This window comes from Ambystoma mexicanum, chromosome 5q (genome assembly GCF_040938575.1).
Source record: "Ambystoma mexicanum isolate Mex_15411 chromosome 5q, UKY_AmexF1_1, whole genome shotgun sequence".
Classification (NCBI taxonomy): domain Eukaryota; kingdom Metazoa; phylum Chordata; class Amphibia; order Caudata; family Ambystomatidae; genus Ambystoma; species Ambystoma mexicanum.
In genome coordinates, this window is record NC_090933.1 from 516807668 (window position 1) to 516823615 (window position 15948).

At 46.9% G+C, this 15948-nt stretch overlaps 1 protein-coding gene across 20 annotated transcripts in view; it reads left to right on the forward strand.

Moving 5' to 3' along the window:
• DTNA (dystrobrevin alpha) overlaps nt 1-15948 on the forward strand; it is a 742978-nt gene that overhangs the window by 298798 nt on the left and 428232 nt on the right. For all 20 annotated transcript variants that reach the window (XM_069621000.1, XM_069620998.1, XM_069620999.1 and 17 more), the window contains exon 4: nt 5647-5860. In XM_069621000.1, coding sequence (XP_069477101.1) covers nt 5647-5860 — 214 coding nt within the window. The remainder of the gene's footprint in view (nt 1-5646; nt 5861-15948) is intronic.

The window sequence follows — 15948 nt, forward strand, 5'->3', positions numbered from 1 at the left end:
TCGCGCCTTGAAACACTTGTGTATAGGCGCGTTACAAATGCCATATAATATATCATATCTGTTGCTCCATGCTCCCACCACGCTCTGTCTCTGGTGCCATCAAAATAGGACGCGGTCTTAATCCCTTTTCTAGTTTAAATTGTGGCAGCCATCTTTGTTTTGTGTAGGAAATTTGACACTCGCAAATAAAACAACCTATTTTGCAAATGGGAGTGATTCAGGCTAAAAGGCTCGACGGGTCTACAGGTGCGCTATAGTCTCCACTTCAGAAGTTACTAAGGATAATGGCCTGCTGCGTTTACACTTCCACAAAGCCCCCCTAAACAAGGCTCAGATCTGGTAATACTAGTTCAATTGGTTTGGAAGTAAGGCAACTCACGCACAGCCAAGGAGAGATATCACTGTGAGAAATATACGACTAATACTGTAGTCAAAAAGTCTTCACAAAGGTTTTTAATCAGTTTGTGAACAGCCGACACGTGTTTCGACCAAACCGGTCGTTCTCAAGGCTGTCTCACGTAAGTATGATGCACAAAAACTGGAAATAACCATAAATGAACAACAGAAAATAAAAAAATTAAAATAGCAATGATAAATTTGGGCAATTACAAATCATCATCATTCGTAAATTGTAGAGGAAAAGGTTTCAATGCCAAAACAAAATAATACAAAGGTAACATACCCATAGCCAGTTGGTGGGTTCAGGAATGAGCAGAAGGCGAACAGACAAAAAAGGGATACATAAAGGGCTCGAATTCATAATCATTGAAAAATCCATTAATTTGTTGAATATGTTCTAATAGTTGTGTTGACACATCATTTGCCCCATTGCCACCATACTGCAATGTTATTATGAACCCGATGGCAGACAGACATAGACAAACTTAAAAATGCTATTGTGCTGGTTAGTAAGTAGTTACAGAGCCAATAGAAAGAGTGGATCAAAGAAAAAAAAACACACCTATCCTGTGTGTGTGATAAGAATAAGGGCTCAAGTGGCATGCAAAGTGTGACATGCACCAAATGACACAGTTGTAAGCTTACCCTGATATCTCGAGGGAGGAGTATATTGATCTATTAATCGAAGAAGAAAAAAAACAAAAAGGCATATAATAATCCTTGCTTAGAAACACCTCCCAAATGAATGGGAATAATGGTGTAAGATTGGAGAAAGTAAATTATTGGGTCTCATATTCCCTTTCATGTGCTTCCTTTATCTTTATTTGTCTTTGGTAAGGTTGCCGAAGTGCCCCAGTATTCCAGCTTCCCTTCTGAGGAGTCACCGGCTTTCTGTGGCACGCTCCTTTTCTCTTGCAGTGAACGTGAAGTTGCTCTTCTGCGTCCCAACCCCACTTCCCGGGCTCACTGACTTTGTCTGGCGCCTCCTGTGTGCTTCACGGCTCCTGCCTGCTGTGTGCTTTTCTGTATTCGGGTGGCCTGAATACTGCTCTCCGGTTCCCGCGAAGGCCAGGAAGTCTTCCTCTCGTGGCTTCTGCACGGCAGTCCGGTTCCTGCAGTCTTCTTTCTCTGGTCTTCCCCTTGAGCCGGTTGGCTCCACGGTCTTCGTTGCAACACAGTAGTCTCTCAGTCAGCACCAAGAGGGTGAGGCTTCACCAGGCAGCGTCTTCCACCTGTCAGCTGGTTGGGGTTTTTAAATGCCCTGGCACCTTCTATGCGCTCGCAACCACCAGAGGGCATCTTGTGCTTCTCGCCTTTACTGATCCTCATTACTTCATTCAGCTTTCTTTTCGTGGTACTTTCACATGCATGGCAACGGTAGTCCGTTCTTGGTGACTTGAGTATAGGACATTGGAAGGTACTCTCAGTAGTTTCCATGGGTGGTTGAAGGGAGCCATGACACATGCCATTAAGGTATGGGGAATTAAAAGGGTATCCCTAAAAGGATAATGGGGATAACGTGTCTCACTTGATGTCATATCATCCTGCTGAGGATCACCTCCCCCATGTGGTCCTCCCTCATATAGCCACACCTCAGGGTCAGGATCAGGTAGCAGCTGCCATCCCCTGGCCACATGGGGAGAGTCTACTGCTGGAAATTAGTGATGACATCATCAGATTGATTACAGTATGTTTTGGGGGTTTGCTGACATTAAACGATTTTGATAAATTGCACCTACCTTGAGGGTATCTTTGTTTTTTAGGTTTTTGGTAACATACCACATATAGTTCTGGTGTAGCATCTATGCTATGACTTGGGGGTTCTCAATGTTTTGCACATGTGCATCTCTTACCGGATGCACCACTAGCATACTAATCCGGGTCCCTTCTCAATAGCCCATTCGCCAAAATGTTTTATAGATGTTCTTGAGTTGCCATTTTCACATGTCCTCACCTCAAAGAGCCCTGCACCACCAGAAAGCCAGGCATGCCCTACAGCTCTGAAATGTAGAAATCTTCCTTAGGAATCCTGCAAGTGGATATTTGCATTGATTAAATGCCTTTAAGGCATACAATGCTCTGGGGGCAGCATTGTGTTATTTTAATAATTATTCTCCTCTTGTGCACACATAATACTCAACCACAAACTATGGAAACCCATGGCTGACACCAGCATACCATTGCACATATTGGCAGACTCGCATGAGTGTGTTTGGAGGAACATTGTATGTCGTAAGGGAGGGGGGGTCTTCAACTACAGTGGACTGAGTGTTATGTGAGTGGACATTTCCGACACAAAAGGTAACTTGCCCATATGTTCTTCCCTGTGGAGCCCAGGTGTTAGTGAATCTAGTCTTAGATTTCTAAAATGTAGACTATCTTAGAATTCTAGTTGGGAGGTTGGGATAATGCCCATTGTTTTAGTGGTGTCTGTACCCAAAATGTGTTCACAGCAATACTCGGAATACAGAAGGTTTGACTGACCTAAACCTTACGCAATCTACTTAATACAATAACTAACAGAAAATTCTTAAACTGTCCTCTTTTCTTGGGTTGAATTGGTTACAATGATGCCAGCAACTCATAGATTTCCCTATCGGACGAATTGTATGTGTTGATGTTGCTATCACAATGCACCCCCTAACCAAAATTAGGGCTTTCTCTGCAAATCATGGAGAAGTGAGTCTGAAAATAAGGAACACAGTGTCCCATTTGGACATGTAGCAGACGTCAACATAGTAAAATAATAGAGGGCTCCTTTTGATTAAAGAGGCAAAAGGTCCACTTGAGTCGCGGTGTAACCATAAAGATAGAAAATAGTTGTTTTCCATTTTCCAGATAGATGCTGTGAAGAATCATCCTTGATTCCTCCCAAATCCCGGGCCAAAGACCGCTCCCACTTAGCCAGGACACAACAGATATCCTGACCTAGTCCCTGGGAGCGGTGATCTGGGGAAGAATTACCTGGGGGAAGAATCCAACCAATGGAAGAGGGGAATGAAAAACTTAATACCCCTAAAATATTCTGAAATTGCTACAGGGCAGAAATTCAGAAGAACCCTAGAATGTATCCCGTTTGAACTATAAGTCCAGGAAATCCCTAACTCCTGAGCAGAGGAAGAGGAAGGACACTGAGGGCGAGACAGGGCATCCCCCTATTCCCAATTCAGACCTCCCTGCACCACCTTGTCCTTCATGGGCTACTGTAAATCAAGCCCTGTTACGATCCTTACAATTCCCCTACAGGTCATCAGAAAGAAGGAAAAGGTACACTGCACCTTTAAGAACTCACTTAGTCAGAACTGAAGGAACTGTCCTGTTAATTGGAGTATTGGAGGTCATGCAAACTCAGCTTTAAAGCTAAAGCCCATTGATACAACCCAGGTGTATAAAAGACTCCTGAGATAACAGAGAGAGAAGCAGTTGGGAGAACAGGAGGGAGGCTGCGTGGTTGAGTACAGCAGGAGATCCCTTCTCATTCACAAGCAATGTTTTGCCATACCAGTAAAGCGAGCTGGAGTTGCTGATGGGACAAGGAGATCCAAGGAGCAGGGGACTGCAGTAGGAGAAGCTTGGATCGTCCGGAGCGGAGCAGCGTGTGATGCTGGCCCGGTGTGTTTGAGCGGCTGCAACGTGGCTAGAGAGCTGTGTCTCCAGAGAGCCGGAGTGAGGCAGACTACAACCTGCTGGCCGAGACCAGAGAGATTCTCGTTCCCTTGGGATGTCTGCCAGTCCCAAAAATGTCAGGGGCAGGTGATGAGACCCTGTGACCTTGACCCAGTGTACCCCGAGGAGACCGCTCGCTAGCGCCACACTACCCGGTGAGGCTTGTGAAAGTAAAGAGAGAAAATCAGGAGCGCGCGGGTGGCTGGAGCGGGAGTGGAAACAGACCACATTTAAAAGCGGCGCATAGGTAAAGAAAGCAGAAAACAAGAGAGGAAGTAAATAGAGCGGAAAGCAAGAGAAAAAGCATAAAGAAAGATGTGCTAGCGGCACAGAAGTAAAGAGTGATAAGAGGAATGTGAACTTTAAAGAACAGAAGGAAAAGGAAAGGGTGCAGGTGACCAGAAAGCAAGGAAAGGGTGCAAGTGACCCGAAAGCAAAAGGGGTGCAAGCCACCCAAAAGCAAAAAGGGAAAGGTACAAGGGTGCACAACAAAGTGAGAAGTGTGCAAGAGGCACAACCAGAAGAAAGCAAAGCACGAAGAAGGTGCAAGTGTGCACGATAAAACCGGAAGAGTGTAAAAGGAATACAGAAGTAAAAGGGGATGCAAGAGGCACTGTAAGGAGGAGCCAAGAGGAAGACAAGTACAGAAAAGGAGACGGGGTTGAGAGATCAAGAGTGGTCACGCCTGGGAGGAGCAAAGAGTCTACCCCCATGAAAGAACTGTACGTTAGTACATTCTGGCAAGAGGAATAGTTTGTTTGTTTGAACTTCGTAAAGAGGGACCTAGGCTTGCGAAGAGAACGCTAAGAGGCCTAACAGGAACTGTGTCTTTTTGTTTGGAACTGGAAGGAGCGAAGCTTGGGGAAGGGAACCCCAAGAGACCCAGAGACATTGTGAACTATATTGACTTAGGACAAGAGCCCTACGTGGAAAGTTCCAAGGGCTGCCATTTTGAGTTTAACTATTTTGATCTGCCAGAACTACACCTATTGGTAAGACTTCCTGAAACCAATCCCCTATCACGTTTGGCTTAAGAGTGAGGGCAAGCACAGGTTTGGACACAGACATACTTTGGTTTTGGACTTAGGGACATAAGCGGCCCTTAGAAGCATCAGTTGAGGGATAAATCCCCTTAGAGTTAGGGCCGGGTAGGCATTACACCAAATCCACAATGTTTGATAATAAAGGTTTTCAAACTGTTACTTTTGAGTCTGTATCTCTCTTAATACCATGCCTGCTTCACAATACACGTTTCAAGTCAGTAGAGATTGTATAGGGAGATGGAAGTCCTGTTTTCATGTTGTTGCTCACTGGGACTTCGACAGAATGTTAATCTCACCTGACTTGAAGCTTCAGAGAGGACCTTGAACAGGTCCTTTCCTCTGTTGGTTTGGCACTCTTCTGTAAATATTGGCACATCAATACCATTCAACCTTGTTCAACTTCACTGGTTTTCTAGCTTATTTTCTTTATACATTTTAGGTGCACAGTAGATGTATTTTGTTCATGTATGCATTCTGACATCCCCTCCCTTTTAATTGTAACATGTGAGAATTCAGATGGATTTCTATTTGTCCGCAGTGCACCTGGTGGATATATGGAACGTCATAGAAGCACTGAGAGAAAATGCATTGAACAATCTTGACCCAAGTGTGGAACTGAATGTGGCGCGGCTAGAAGCAGTATTATCCACTATTTTTTACCAGCTCAACAAACGGATGCCAACTACTCACCAGATAAACGTGGACCAGTCCATCAGCCTTTTGCTCAACTTCCTGCTGGCGGCCTATGACCCGTAAGTTTAACTCTCCAATAAGTATGTCTCAGATGAAGGCACGGCTTTGCTTTACTTAGAGACACAATCGTGAAAATGCAGCAAATAAATGAATTATCTCTGTGTTGCCCCAGGCAGTGCAATAAGTCCCCTCCAGCTTCCAGTGGAGCATATGCTGTGTGAGATTTAACACATTTTCCTTTGCAAATAAATTCAGAGTTCTTCTGCATCCAAAGCAGTGAACCCCTGGCTCAAGGGGGAGGTGGCGCAAGCGTCCATATTCTCACTACCACATCCTTGCCTTATTGCATTTACCCCAACTTACTGCCAGCCCGCTAACCTTCACGCCCCCATACATGCATGGTTAGATACACTGCTGTTACTTCTATTATCGTAAACCCTCACCCTGTGCAAACTGTGCTTCCCTCATAGTGCCACCCCCCCTTCCTGTTCACACCCTTGGCAGTTTCACCCACAGAGTATGGATGAGTACCATAACTAATGGACAGGGCCCGGCTAGATACACCAATGTGTTCGCTCAGTGGGACATATTCTTTGACTTGTGTCCAGCCACCTTCTCCTTTGAGAATCATATCACACTGGTGCAAAATCTCCGACAGCTCTTCCCTTCCACCCCTACTCACTTTCCTAATGGTCTCTCCTAAAACTCTGCTGGCTATAGAGAATGACCCATTACCCACTAATGAAAACAATGCAATGAAGCATAGCTGTTGCCCTTGTGTGACCTCATAGTGAAGACCCAGCCCCCACGACACCCCTCCCTACTTGCAACTTACAGGTTCAACTTGGGTCCTTCCTCTCCTCCACCTCTATCTCTACCTGTGGCGTTCCCAGGGGTCTAACCTCTCTCCCTGGCTTTTCAACCTATATCTGGCACTTCTTTCCCACCGCATTGCTGCGCTCTGCCCCAACTTCCAGTGCTATGTGCACAACACTCAGATCATTTTCAGGCTACGCTCGGCCACCTTTTCTCCCTCTCTCATCTCTGACTGCCTGTCCGCCATCCAGGAGTGGTGTGCCACTAATGATCTCTGCCTTAATGCCAGTAAAACTGAGATTCTCCTGATTGGTAGACCTGCTCCCGCCTTTCCTGTCACTCTCTGGCCGGCCTCCCTTGGCCCTCCTCCTGCTCCCACCTGTGAGGCTAAAAACCACAGGGTCATGTTCGACTCCACACTCTCCTTCTCTCCTCACATCTCTGACATCTCTAAGAAGTCACACTACCAGCTGCACCTCCTCAGAGGTATTCTTCCTTTCCTCTCCTTCCCCCAGAAGCCCACTGTCTCCAGAGCTGTTTCTCTCTATACTGGACTATTGCAACAGCCTCTTTCTAAATCTGCCTGCTTCTGCTCTCCGCCCTCTGCAACTCATCCAGAACAGGACTGCGAGACTTGAGCTTGGCCTCAAGCCCAGGGATCGTATCTCTCCAGGACTGAAATCTCTGCACTGGCTCTCAGTGGCTGCAAGGATTAACTTCAAAACCCTCTGCATTGTCCACAAGGCCTTCTGGGGCCTGGGGCCTCAATACCTTCAGCTCTCTCTTCCAAAATAGCTCCCTTCTCGAGATCTTTGCTCATCGTCCTCCAACTCCCTCAAGCTCAGTTGCTTCTCCAAGCAACGAGTTGGAGGTAGATCTCTTTCCTTGGCTGGGCCTTCCTCTGGAACAGCCTCCCTGTCTCCGAGAAACTTGTGGAAAATCATCGGTTCTAGAAGCACCTCATAACCTTTCTCTGTGCTTCTGCTTTTTCTCCTCCTCTCCCCTGCTGACTTCCTGGCCGATACTGAAACTGCACTGGGTACCTGGCCTCTCCCTGACCTCGGTCCCAGGCCCCCCCCACAGCCAGTCGCACACCTGCACTGCCTTCCTGGCAACTCCCGCACTTAGGGACTGTTTCTGTATCCCTACAGTTCCACCCCCAGCACTTAACACCTGTTGTCTGCACTACCCTTGCACTTGCCTCCAGCTGGCCGTACGTTACTTATTGTTTATTATTCCTACCCCATGCACTGCACTTTCCCCCTCCCCTTTCCCATGCACTTGCGCTATCTGAATGACACCTGGCCTAGTAGGATCGTTGTCTGTCTTCCCTCTGTCCCCCAGCCCGTGCCACGCCGCGCATTGAAATACTTGTGCATAGGCACATTATAAATGCCATATATCATATCATCCAGGCCACAGATCAGATCGATACATGATCACGTGCTTACTGGGCCGTGTTGTCTCACTCCTCCACTTATCTGTTTCACCAGCTTTTCTCATGTTCCTTCTGAGGACTTGTCCGACACCAGGTAGCTACTGAGAGGGGACATGACTTGTACTTCAATGAGACGTCAGAAAGTGGATATATAAACTATGTTAAGCCAGTGATTGCAAGCATTTCTCTTATTGTAAACTCCTGCTCTCTACCTAGGTCAGCCCACGACACAGGCTGGGCTTTAAATTCAAATTCATGTTCTTGAACCCCCTGCTCGACAAGTATGACCACGTATTCCTCTGTTTTAATATTTAATATGCCTGCATTCAATGATATATAACGCGCACCCTCATCCTTTTTCTGCAATGTTGTTTTGCGATTTTCAAAGAATTTATTGCATGGATTTCTTGATATTACGCAAACAAGCAAGATTGACCAAATATGGAGTATAGCGTGTGCTGCCATTGTAGAGCTACATTGGGGTAAGCCATGTACTCTTAAACCATGAGGCGTGTATGGTCACTGTGTGGTGAGTGAGGTTGGTTGAGCAGGAGATTATTAGCAGGTTTCTGGCCATCTAGTTGAGGATGGTGTGAGGAATTCGACCATCCACACCGTGGGTCTTCGCTCACCTGGGCTTTTAAAAATTGTTTTTATATGAAATTGAATGAGGGTAGGTCAACCTCTGGAAAATGTGTGGGGCTAATCTGCACACATTTTTCTATGCTCACCGCATGACTTACACATAGACCTGTATACTCTTGGTGGACACAGCCTACATATGCAGTTCTCCCTGTCACATTTAATTGCAATGTGACACCCAGGAGTACACCAAGGCATCTCAAAAGGTAGAGGGCAAAGCCTTCTTCCTGCCATGGCCAGCCTAATTAAATATCAAGGATCCATGGATCTGCCCTGTCCTTTTGTGTAGGCACTGCAGAATGGTGGCAGAAATTAACATAATTAGCATACTAATAGGGTATACTTCCAATAGGTGTACATGGGGCCTGGCTACAGGACAAAAGAGACAGGAAACCCCCAACCTTTGATCTGCACGTTGTCAACCTGAAGCCAGCTCGCGCCTCTCAGTATCAATGACAGTGAGCTGTCATGTCTGGTACATTTGTTTACAGTAGGCAACCCTAGCAGGGGACCCCATTCAGAGGGTAGGAGTATGTGATCTATTGGAGACAGAAAGTCTGGTCTCGCCAAATCTTCAAGGGAAATCTGCTGCTTTAATCAGGAACCACAGAGAGCTCAATTAACCAGAGAGAACCTTTGATCCACAACAGACAGGAAGATGGGTGGGACTTAGTAGTATATGTTTCAGCCCTATACCTTTCCTGCTTCAAAGCACTCTGGTTATGACCTCACAAATTCAGAAGATTGTTGGTGGGGACCCAGGATTGGTTCATTAAGGTAGCCTTAGCCTACACCAATCACTGGGGCCCATTTGGCTTTAAATGGGGTCAAACCCCTCTTTTGGCAGATCTGAAAAATTTGCAAGGAGTAACAAGAAGAACTCATTTGGACCCTGGCTGAAGGTAGAGTCTGCCTTACAGCTTTTGCTAGTGAAGGCAGGCCAGGATTTCCAAAAAGGGAAGCAATATCCCTGCCCTAAGCATCTACCAGGGAACAAAGGGAGATACTGAATTCAGAGGACCCTCCAGCATCTCCGGAGCCAGTACCCAGCCAGCACATAGTGTGCCCTCCTAGGCTCTGCAAGCAAGCGTCCTAGGTGGGAAGTGCCACAGAGTCTCTGAACCAAATCAAGGACAAGGCCATTGCCTGCAACACTCTCCTCAGCTTTGAGCCGTCCGCCATAAAGAACTGCCTGCTTCCTGATACCCACAGCTGTCTCCCGTCTTGAACTCTGTCACAGAAGCTACAAAGTGCCCTGAAACCGACTCTACCCTGTCGAGCACCAATAATGTCTAGAAGCACAAGGTACATTGTGGTTCTGCCCCCCTGGTCCTTCTCAGAAGGCTCCTAGTTACATTTTACGACCCATTGCGCCCTTTGTTCTGAAACCAAGTATCATTGAACTATTGCGATTAATTACTTTACGGACTACACTCCTGTCAGTATCCAGATTGCATCCCTTTTCCTTCTTGATTCTGTCTATCCTCTGCATTCCATTAGAGGGTGGGTTGTATTTTTTAGTGTGCTAGAACTGTCTGTTTAATAATAATAAAGTAGATATTTTTATACAACCTTCACTTGACAGTGTTGGAAAATGTGGCGAAGAGCCTGCCAGGTAATGGAGAACCCGTTCCCGTACTCCCCACAGATGCCGCTAGTGGCACTGGATGGGATGGATGAGCAAATGAGGAGGATCGTCAGAAGGCAATGGGAACCGATCGGTATAGCAACCCTCGGGGACGTGTGTCAAGACAGAAAGGCAGTAAAATTTGATACACTGGTGGAAGACACAGGATTACACCGAGGACAATACATCACATACGCTAGGCTGGTGAAGATGATAAAAGGTACATGGTCAGAGACAGTGTTGACCCGAACTGTTGATGTCTAAGATGGGGAAGGAGGTGATCCAGACGAGACGAGATTGGGAGGAGGCGGCTGGGGAATCAGTGGGAGATGGGTTCTGGGTAAGGGTACAGGGATGTTAGGGGGGTTCTCTAGGCCGCGTAAACTGAAACGCGTGAGTAAACTCAAAGACCTGGCATACATACTTGCTAAACGCAGGATAGCAATGAGTTGAAAAGCAAGTAGAAGACCGAAAGTAGAAGCCTGGTGGCATGATCTTTAGAAATGGGCAGATGCTGAAACAGTGGTGTGGAATGAAGCAGCAAACAGAGGTGGGGAAGAAGAAGTGGACACGTTGATAGCCTAGAAGCATATAGTAGCTACACTGTCTGGGTCTGAGGAGGAGGAAGATGGCTCGTCAAGGGGAGAGGAGGGAGGGATGCCCAGAGAAGAGGTTGTGGAAGGCTGAGGCATGGGGTAGGCTCGGGAAGGGGGAGACAACATGAAACTGTACATGAGAATTGAAATGCATACTTGCTGCTACACTGTATGGTTATCAAGTTGGAACTAATAAAAATTGTTTAAATTAAACCTTGACTCGACAGTCCCTTTTATCACTGGGTAATTGTATTTTCACTGTGTTGCAACTAAACAACGATCCACGACCTTCCATAGATAAGTCTGCTGTTCCGTCCACTTTACCAAAATTGGACAAGGAGTTTTATAATTTCCTTGCGTTTCCAATCTGTTCGGATCCCTTCTGGTGTACTAGAAGGGTGCGGCTGATGGATGGTTTAGAAACCGATATTCATCCCTGGACCACTGGTTTCCCGGAAGTTGATTCGTCACATTTGCCCCCAGACTCAACATGTGAACCACCACCCTACTGAGGGTCTGGTTTATCATCAATGCGAATGTACCGGCTGAGGCCATCTGCATTTTCATACTGGGAGGCTGGTTTGTGCTGAATGTCCATGTCTAATCCCAGCAGGGATATGGCCCAACGCAAAAGTTTAGGATTCTCCCCTTGCATGGCCATTAACCATCGAAAAGGCCTGTGATCTGTCTGGATCGTAAAGTGAGACCCAAAGATGTAGGGTTTCAGCTTCTTTATGGCCCACACAACCATGTAAGCCTCTTTTTCAGCTACAGCCCAGTTCCTTTCCCTTTTTGGCAATCGCCTGCTAATGTAGGCGACAGGTTGCTCTACCCCTTGAGAGTTCAGCTCCGCTAACACTGCTCCAATCCCACAATCGGAGGCATCTGTCTGGATAATGAACTCCTGACCATAGTCTGGCACTTTCAGAACTGGGGCACTGCACAATCCATCCTTTAAATCCTGATAGGAGGTTTGACAGGCAGGTGTCCAAGCTACCTTCTTTGGCATTTTCTTGGACGTTACCTCATTCAGGGGCATGGCAATGGTCCCATACCCCTTGATGAACGACCGGTAGTAGCCGGTTAGACCTAGAAAGGCTCTCACCTGCGTCTGTGTGGTGGGATGTCTCAATCCTTTACAGCCTGTACCTTTGCCTTGAGAGGTTGTTTCTTACCTCCACCGACCAGGTGGCCTAGGTAAGACACTGTGCCCTGCGCTATCTGGAACTTTGTGGCCTTGATAGTCAGACCTGCATTCTACTGCGCCTCAAGCACTTGTTTTAGGTCGGATATGTGATCCTCCCAGGTGTGGCTGAACACAGCAATGTCATCTGAATAGGCAACACTGAAGTTTTCCAGCCCAAACAAAACTTGGTTAACCATCTGCTGAAAAGTGGCTGGGTCATTCTTCAATCGGAAGGGCATCACTGTGAACTGATAATGTCCCTCTAGGGTTGAATATGCTGACCTCTCTCTCGCTCCATCTGTCAAGCCGACCTGCCAGCACTGTGCCGTGAGGTCAAAGGTACTAATGTACTTGACAGCACCGAGCTTGTCAATGAGCTCATCTGCCCAAGGAATGGGGTGAGCATCTGTTTTCATGACAGAATTGAGCCCCCTGTAGTCCACACAAAAACAGACTTCAGTCTTCCCACCACTGGCCTTTTTAGGGACCAGTAACACTGGGCTAGCCCATCTTGGAAACGTCCTCCTTGATGGTGTCCCTAACCTTATCAGACATCCAGTGAATCCTACTCTTCACCGGTTACTGTCTCCAGTGCCCACATCATGCATGCACCAATCTGTGCGACCTGGAGTCAGAGAAAACATACCGTCAAACTGTCCCAGTAAACAGTGACAGTCTGTTGCTGTTCTGACAGGTCCATTGCAAGGTTGACACCTTCAACTGACCCGTCTGTGGCTTCAGTGTGCAGGAGGTCTGGAAGGTCTGGGACGGGATCGGTCTCCTCCTCGGTCTCTCTGTCAGTCACTAATGCCATGACCAAGTCATGCCGGCTATAATGTGGTTTTAGCTGGTTGACGTGAAAGACCCTACACGTTTGTTCAGGTCCTTTCACGTCAATGGGATAATTCACCTCACTGACTTTTTCCAACACACAGTAAGGTCCAGTCCACTTGTCCTGACGGACACTGGGTTTGATAGGCACCATAATCCACACCCACTGGCCTGCAGAATAGACTGTCACTGCCTGGAGGATAGGCTGTCACTGTGGCCTTCTGGTTGACCCAGTGCTTCATCAGCTCTTGACTGGCCTTTAGGTTTCTCGTTGACTGTTCCATGTACCGCCATTATAGACCAAAGGCCCAGTACATAGTCCACCACATAGCGTGTAGGGGATGAGTGTTTGCTCTCCCATACCTCTTTCACTAGACTGAGGGGACCTTGTACAGGGTTTCCAAACAGAAACTCTAAGGGGCTAAACCTTACTCCGTTCTGTGGCACCTCCCTGTAGAAAAACAGAAGGCATGAGGAGAATATCCCATTTCCTCCTTAGGTGCTGTTCCAAGCCACCTATCATGGTTTTCAGAGTCTTGTTGAACCACTCCACAAGCCTGTTTGTTTGTGGATGGAAGGATGTAGAGAACCGGTAGGCGATCCACACACTTCCCACATAGCCTTCATATACGCTGATATGAAGTTTGATCCCCTGTCAGAAACAACTTCCTTAGGGAATCCAACATGGGAGAATATCCCAATCGGAGCCTTCGCAACCACGGGGGCTTTGATACTCAGAGGGACAGCCTCAGGGTACCTTGTGGTGTGGTCTACCACCACCAAGATGTATTTGTTCCCTGAGCTTGTTTGATGATCCAAAGGACCCACAGTGTCCATCCCTATTCTCTCGAAAAGGCCGCCCCAACCATGGCAAGTGGAATTAAGGGGGCCTTTGTGGCACCACCTGACTTGCCAGAAGCTTGACAAGTCAGACAGGGCCGGACAAAACTCCTTAAACTTTACGCCGAACTGCGGCCAGTAAAGGTGCGCAAAAAAACAGTCCGAAGTCTTAGTCACTCCCAAGTGGCCCGCTAAAGGAATTTGGTGAGCCAAATACAAAAGGAACGTTCTGTGGCACTGGGGAATCGCCATCCCTCTTGTGCCCTCAACCTCAGAGTCTTTTGGATCACTGTACAGGAGTCCATCTCCCAGTACGCTTTGAACAGTCCAGGGGCCTTGCCCTTAGCCTGCTCCTCCACTTGCTTCCGCAGACCAGCCAAGTGGGACAGTCTTTCTGGGCTGTGAAGAAGCCAGTCTGATCTGGGCCACCAGCTGATGCAAGCTCATCCAGCTTGAGCAGGCGCTTCAGAATGCCACCCAACTGGTCCTCCACCTCAGGTTCCTGCGCTGCGCCAAGCAACTCTGAAGTCACTGAGTCCTGCTACCAAAGTAGGGTCCACAGTGGCTACTGGCCCCTCTCCCGCAGGAGTAGGCAACTCCACAGTCTGTGGAAATGGACAAGGGGCTACCGGCCACACCGGTCCTTCCAACAAGCCATCTGGAAGCACTCCAGGTACTAAGGCTCTGAGAGTGTTCAATCTGGCGATCTCTTTGGCCCTCGATCGTGTAGTGACTGCGACTATCTCAGGATCAGGAAGATCATTACCCAACAGGCCTGGGACAGGGATGGCGTCTTTCACCGCTACACAGTGCTGGTTCATTTCACCTGCCAGCTGAACTCTACTATTGCCAAGGGGCACTTACCCTTTCCGTCAAACCTACTGATACTACAATTGGGCCCATTGATATACTAACCTCGCTGTACCCACTGCTGGGTGACTGCAGTGAGGCTAGCTGCAGTGTTTTGGACAGCAGGAGTTTTGTGTCCATTGATATACACATGTTCTAGATCAGAGGTCTTCAAACTGTGGGCCGTGCCACCCGGGGGTGGAGGTCGGGGGGGGGGGCTTAGCCGCATTCCCAGGGGGGTGGGGGGTGCGACACGAGACGACAGCCTGAAATTTAAAAAACAACTTTTTCTTTTTTTTTTTAAATGGAGGAAATAGGCTGGGGATCACAGGGTCGGACTGGAGCATGAAACTGTCTCGGGCACCAATGAAAAAGTGGCCCACAGTTGCAAATGGAAATTCATTCCTTTAGTGACAGACTGTTTGAATGGTGCCCAAGGGGGTGTTTTTTGTTAAAATGTAAGCAAATTGTGATATTTAAAGAATTCTTTAAAATAAAAAAAAGTATATGGTTTATTACAAACCTTTAAAATACATTTTTACATTCATGCACAATTATTATGCTCTATCTAACCATTCTTTAGAAGAGCCCACACTCACTTGATCTTACACACAATTAGAGTGATTTTCTCAATAAATATGAAGATGAATTGCTGTTTACAGGTTCTCCTCCAACATTTGAAAGCGAGACAGGAGGTCTCCTATAAAAGAAGTCAGTGCTAAGGTCAGGGACCTGTCGGTCTCATCGAACATTTGCTGCCACCAATCACCGGCACTCAACGTCGGACTCTTCATTATGAAGCTTCCTAAAAGTTTTGTTTGCTCAGGACGAATGGCTGAGCAAAATAACGTTAGATGTTTTAACGTTTGTTCGTTGTAGTTACAAAGCCTACAGTGCTCAATCGTTTTTTTGTTCTCTGTCCATGTACTTGTTCTTTCTTTTGTTTTGAACAAATTTAATCCAAACTTCATGTAGGTTCTTCTGCGTTGTAAGTTCGGAAACATTTTCCAATAATGTTTAATTACGTTGAAGGCTCTTTTGTCATAAGGAACACTTTTCATTATGCAATGGACTCTTCTTTATTCACAGGTCATGCACCAGTCACGTCTCCATAGCATTTTTTTTGGCATGCTCAGGATTTTTTTGTAAAGTGTCCATGCTGATGTCAAGTTCAGACATTATATCTCTACATCGGTTTGCCCATAGCACAAGAAACGAGTTCTCGTTAACGGATCCTGGGTTTTGCAAGATCTTAAATTGTAGAGGCGTTTCCTTTATGGTCATTTTCCGGTACAGGGATAGCATGTTCCAGCATACAGGAG